The following is a 6,407-nucleotide window of genomic DNA, read 5'->3' as shown; positions in this document are numbered from 1 at the left end:
GGCCAGAAATCATGTTTGAAGAACAAGATCAATATGCACCAAACGTAAGGTTAAATTTATTTATTTATTTATTTGATTGGTGTTTTACGCCGTACTCAAGAATACTTCACTTATACGACGGTGGCCAGCATTATGGTGGGTGGAAACTGGCCAGAGCCCGGGGGAATCCCAGACCATCTGTAGGTTGCTGGCAGACTTTACCCTGTACGGCCGGTGAGGAAGCCAGCATGAGCTGGATTTGAACTCACAGCCACCGCATTGGTGAGAGACTGCTGGGTCATCACACTGCGCTGGGGTGCTAACCAACTAAGCCATGGAGGTCCCTCGTAAGGTTAAAGCCTGCCTAACTGATCACATTTATGTCTAATCCATGTGAAAGTTCAACAGGTGCCATCAAAAATATAATCAAAATGGTGTATCCATGTGTATATATCATAATACTGCCAAGTAAGCATTTACACCAACTATACACATAGAAATGATCACGTTTCGAGCTTTCACACACCAGGCTTTTCATTGCACATGCTCAATGGATTAAAATATTACTTATTTATGAATATTTTCCCTTATAGATGTACGGTAGTAATGGTAGTCAGGATGATGGGTGGAGGAAATTGTTCAGAGCCTGGAGAAAACCACTGCACTTTGGGAGGCAACTGACAAACCTCCCAACAGCAAAACCAATATGGGATCTGGACTGGAGCACTCAACCTCCATTCATAATGAAAACCTACAATTTCATCCATGACTACGTTACTCCCTGGATTGTCATGCATCAGCTTAATTTCCGAGCACAGCTCCGTCCTTCCTATCAGCATATATTTTGGGCACTGGACTATCATCAATCATGCCATCAACTTAAGCTCCCAACCAACCGTCCCAGCTGTCCTTTCTATCAGCATACACTCTGGATTGTCATGAACATTTCCATCAGCTTACACCACTAGCAGCCAATCCTGTCCTTCCTATCTGGATGTACTCTAAGCCCTGTCAAACAATCAGAGATTTATATATTACTCACCAGATCAGAGTGCACAAACGTCAAGAAACTCAGCTGCAAGTTCTAAAAGGGATACTAGGTCAACCCAAATAAATGAGAGGAACCAATATACACGTACATGCAAATATATCGGCAAAAGACTGACAGATATAATCAAGTTAGTTTTATGGGTTTAATGGAGATAACTGGTGTGTCCTTGGTAAACCACCAATCTTTGGTTGGTTACGGACAAACTTTCTCACATATGATGTACAGGTATACCCATTGTACTGGTGCAAAACAAGAGGTCTTCAATGAAAGTTACACTGCACAAATGACCACAAAGGAATCACCAACTGCTTATACATGCCAGCTCATACAGATCAAAATGTGAATTCATTTACAATTTGGTTAGGAAGAAAATGCACTTTTGTTTCCACACTTATGGAAATATGACTGATACAAAATGCACACACTTGCAATTCCAGGAACTAAAGTTAAGAATGTGCTCTTTCATACTGTTTTACCAAGCCTGATGTTGAAGTTTTCTTACAAACGAGCGGATCGGTATGAATGATATTTTGCAAAAACCTAGATTCCACTTACCTTCCAGTGAATAGGCCTATCTGTGATGTGATTGTCTCTGAGATCAAATCTGGTTAGCTGTGACAGCCCTAGAACTACATCATCCTCAACTGAGGACACTAAATTATCCTTCATCAGTAGAGAAGCAAGTGAAGATAACTCTGTCAGACACTGGGGGACTTCCCTCAGGTTATTATGGTTAACATTCAAATAACCCAGGCAAGTTAAACTGCCGAGCTCCATGGGAAGTTTGTCCAGTTTATTATGAGAAAGGTTCAGCCATCTTAAATTAGACAAGTTTTTCAAAGTATCTGGAGCAGCTCTTAGGCTGTTGGAGTTTGCACTTAATCTGACCAGATTCTCAAGGCATCCTATTTCATCAGGTAGAGCTGTAAGTTGACAATTGTTGACCCAAAGCTGACGCAGTGAGATCAGATCACCAACCTCTCCGTTGAGAAAACTAAGCGGGTTTGAAGACAGACTGAGGTGGCGCAAACACTTGAGTCTTCCCAAACCTCCAGGAAGCATAGTAAGGTTGTTGTTGTCCAACGTCAGCTCTTCCAAACACCTGAGATTTAACACCTCAGATGGAGGCATCACCAGTTTATTGTTGTTCAGATGTAATTTCTTTATTTGTGACAGTTGCTGGAGCTCATGCGGCAAGATAGTCATATCACAGTGACTCAGATTGACGATCAAATGTTGCTTGTCAGCAGCTTTCTTCACTCGTGCTGCAGGCTCCAGCATGTCCATGTTTGGTCATCAGATGATTCATGCTTCTGGACCAATACTAACCACTAACCCATGCGTATCCTATATGAACAGAAAGAAAGACAATTAAATTGCAATTCTGAAACCCATGAGTGCTAGTACTGAAGTTAGTGACAGCTCTGAGTTGCCATTCAACTCAGCAGAATCAACACAGACTGAGTCCGGCTATTTCAAGTAAGTTTAATCGAAATACCGGACTTGAATCTAGGGATATTACAAAAACAACATGGAGTAACTATAATTTTGAATACTGCTGATGCTGCGGAAGTTTTCAGACGCATATTAAAATGCTAAGCTATATTCTGTACCAGTATCTTACTGTGTGTCTGTTTATATCCCTCTAAAACAATAAAACACATATTACAGTTCAGTCACGTCCCTTCCATTCTTCCACTTTAACATGCAGTTTGCGTCATGGATTTTGTATGGTTTCAAGTTTAAAATGACCAGAAGATTCAAGTCTTGACAGCCGATGAAAAAATGGTTTGATTTATGAGGTAAATGAATACAATATGTTTTATGTTTCAAACTGAAGCCAGGCAATGTTCTTTTAGCCACAGAGGCAGATAAGTATTTTCTTTTTATTTGTGGTTTGAACCTACAACGTGGTTTATGCGGTTAAGTAGTGAAATGTTACACTGCTGGCCTAAGGCTGATGAATAGCAATCGATCATTTGACTTGGTGATTTAGTATTGAAGTTAGTTAGACTTATTATTTCTTTTTAAAAAGTTTGTCATACATCACTGGCTAAATTATCAATCTAATTTGTCTTGATTTTGAAGTGACAGGTGTTTTCTTTAAGACAAAAAAAGACAACAAAACAAACATAAAATGTTACAAAAGAATAAAATCCCAAATTGAACTTAAAGGTTTGTGTAAATATCTTCAAAGAACTGGATGGTAATTTTGTCATACATCACTGGCTAAGTTATCAATCTAACTTGTTTTGATTTTGGACTGACGGGTGTTTTCTCTAAGTCAAAAACAAAACTCACACACACACACAAGTTACAAAAGAATAAAATTAAACTCGAGGATTTGTGTAAATATCTTCAAAGAATTGGACAGTAATTTCATTCAGAGTAGTCAAGTTGGTTATTTTGATGTGCCGGTGCTATTGCTACCCAATCTACGTAATATTTTAGCGGCTTCTGTCTAGAACTGCAGGAAGCCGTTAGGCTTATCACAATATCTGCTGAAAGTATAAGTTTGAGCCAGATTATTCGGACTGCAGGTAGCTTCTCTGCATATGTGAATGATTTATTTATTTATTTGATTGGTGTTTTACGCCGTACTCAAGAATATTTCACTTACACGACGGCCGCCAGCATTATGGTGGGTGGAAACCGGGCACAGCCCGGGGGAAACCCACGACCATCCGCAGGTTGCTGGCAGACCTTCCCACGTAGGGCCGGAGAGGAAGCCACCATGAGCTGGTCTTGAACTCACAGCGACCGCATTGGTGAGAGGCTTCTGGGTCACTACGCTGCGCTAGCGCGCTAACCAACTGAACCACGGAGGCCCCCATATGTGAATGACAGATGAAACACAAACAGCGGTAGTGTATGCCAACGTCGACTGACCATAACCAATAAATATTTCCAGAATGCTGTAAAATATAGATTGTCCGTTAACTCAAACACGTGTAGATCATACTTAACCCCTTTTGTTCGACTTTCACCCTCGAAAGTTAAAACACATGTCTGTCTTGTTCCTAAGGAAGCTGTAAGACGAATGTCCCCTCCCCTCACAAAAGAGTGTATTTGTTTAAGGGCGATAACTGCTAAATACTGTCCCTCAGGGCTGGACGTACGCGTACTTCGAGATTGCCCAAACGTTAGGTTGGAAAAACTTTTGTTCGGTCAAGAATGGTCCCAAACTAATGTCAGAGCACGCTCCATTTAAAATCTGATTTTCAAAGTGTTAAAAATGACATAAAATGTTGTAAAATGTGGCGGGGCGTAATCTTTGTTTGAAATTTCTATATGGATTACAACATTTTCTAAGTATTTTGTAGACTGTTCGATTTGTGTTAAACACTTTATAACGTATTAACCTAACAAAGCAAACGCTTTCAATCCTAAATCGCCCCAAATATGTTGGATTTAAAATTCTTAAAATTATACATAAGATTTCAGTTTTAAGACTGTGAACATTATAGATGTATTGAATCCGCATTTTTAAATGTACTACGTTTGCCACAATGAGTTGCGCAATCCAATATTCTTTCAGTCAAGTTAAAGCGTAAATATACATATATAAAAGACGAATACTTTTGATTATGTGAATATTAAAGATATGTATAGATATATTAATGGTATACACTGTAATGGAGAATTGGCAAGGATCGGCGATCTCTCGCTGGCCCATTCGACTAAGAGTATAATTGTTCTCGTCGATCAGCCCATTAAGAATGACGCCATTGGTGAGATCGAATCCACTTCTGGCTTGTCCAACTGTGGTTTCTATGGTGCAGGAGATTTTATTATATTCTTTGCGAAGGGTGGCGGTTTATGCAGGCACTCCGGTTTCCTCTAATGATGAACAAATCCGACCGACGTTATGTATGTGCACGAAACATTCTTGAGCATGTGCTAAACACCAATCAAGTCAAAAAATCAATTTATCTCGATCTGGTTGTATATAGTGTGTTTATGTCTATAAACGGGAGTAATATTATAAACAAGTGTTAAGGTGAACTTTATGTATGCACAAGCGGGAACAAATATGTTCCTATTTTAAGGATATCTCCGGTCGTACGTGGGAAGGTCTGACAGCAACCTGGTCGTGGGTGTCTCTCCGGCACTGTCCGGTTTCCTCCCACCATAATGCTGGGCGCCGTCACATAAGTGAAATATTCTTGAGTGCAGCGTAAAACACCAATCAAATAAATAAATTTAAAAGGTAAACGTTTAGTAAATTGGCACTGTGATATACATATTTTTCAATATATCTTTTGTGCAGAAAACGGATATCTTTGAACACATTTCCTGCATTCGTGGTGTGAGGTCTGGTGACAACGTTAAACAATCCAGTTGTATAAAACTAATAAAGATATTTCTGTATTGGTGCTAAATTCCGTTTTTAATAAAATTTCGGTAATTTTGTGATCGTCTCTCCTAGAAGCAACCCACGCTCAGGGTTTCATCGTCAGTGTTACCTCGCTAAATTTTTTTTTTTTTTTTTTTTTTTGATTGGTGTTTTACGCCGTACTCAAGAATATTTCACTTATACGACGGCGGCCAGCATTATGGTGGGTGGAAACCGGGCACAGCCCGGGGGAAACCCACGACCATCCGCAGGTTGCTGGCAGACCACCTCGCTAAATCATTATGAAGACACCAGACGATATGGAATACGTGTAGATTACAGGCCAATTAAAGAAGCTCAAATTGTGAAATATTTCTCTTAACATAACACGTGTAAAGGGTACAAAGGGGTTTAAATCAAATTTCTGACATTGAAATCTGGCTTTAAGGAATCGGCCAATACAGACGGGAATACGCCCATGGAAAGCTTCTGAAGTTGATCTTTTAGCCAATTGCGGTTGCGAGGAATCGATGCAAGTATGACCATCATTCATAACTTGGACGGTTTGTTTACAATGGCCCATGATTCCGACCAGTTTTTGACCGATAAGTCCTTGGTCTAGCCTCTTAGTCGATGCGCCTCTGTTGTTATAGCTGGGGTGGTAACATGGGTTCACGTACTAGATTATATAACCTCTGAGCATCAAGCCATTCAGCAACAAGTACCATTTCTGAAGTCTTTGGTATGAACCGACCCGCCTTTGATACCAGATCTCCCGTTTTCAAGGCGAACGCTCTAAACACTGAGCCAACGAATGGTTAATATACTTAGTGAAATATCTTGTAAATACACGCCCCTTATATACTACTTCTGTCGTATCACCAAAGTATCTTCTTGTGACAGTCATAACAACCTACACATTTTAAAAGTATACATGGCACACCACTCAGAAAATACATTAAAATATTTGTGACAGATTTTCGAGCAGATAAAATCTTACATATTCTAAGTAAAAGAAACGAACAATGTTGTTTTCTTTCC

The 6,407-nt window shown here is 39.7% G+C and overlaps 1 protein-coding gene across 1 annotated transcript; it reads right to left on the bottom strand.

Annotated features, from left to right (window-relative positions):
* Positions 1-568: 568 nt before the first annotated feature.
* On the bottom strand, positions 569-2,182 carry LOC135472139 (leucine-rich repeat protein soc-2 homolog). Its single transcript, XM_064751500.1, has 2 exons — positions 1,586-2,182; positions 569-987 (listed from the first exon to the last, which is right to left on the bottom strand). The coding sequence occupies exons 1-2, from the start codon at positions 2,159-2,161 to the stop codon at positions 931-933; spliced, it is 633 nt and encodes a 210-aa protein (XP_064607570.1). The 5' UTR covers positions 2,162-2,182; the 3' UTR covers positions 569-930.
* Positions 2,183-6,407: the final 4,225 nt, after the last annotated feature.

The sequence above is a fragment of the Liolophura sinensis genome, chromosome 8 (genome assembly GCF_032854445.1).
Source record: "Liolophura sinensis isolate JHLJ2023 chromosome 8, CUHK_Ljap_v2, whole genome shotgun sequence".
Lineage (NCBI taxonomy): Eukaryota > Metazoa > Mollusca > Polyplacophora > Chitonida > Chitonidae > Liolophura > Liolophura sinensis.
This window is presented reverse-complemented; position numbering and strand designations above follow the sequence as displayed.

Coding starts and splice junctions, on each gene's coding strand:
- LOC135472139 (XM_064751500.1), bottom strand. CDS start 2,161: ATGCCTCCATCTGAGGTGTTAAATCTCAGGTGTTTGGAAGAGCTGACG. Junction 988..1,585: donor ATAGGCCTATTCACTGGAAG/GTAAGTGGAATC, acceptor ATTGTTTGACAG/GGCTTAGAGTACATCCAGAT.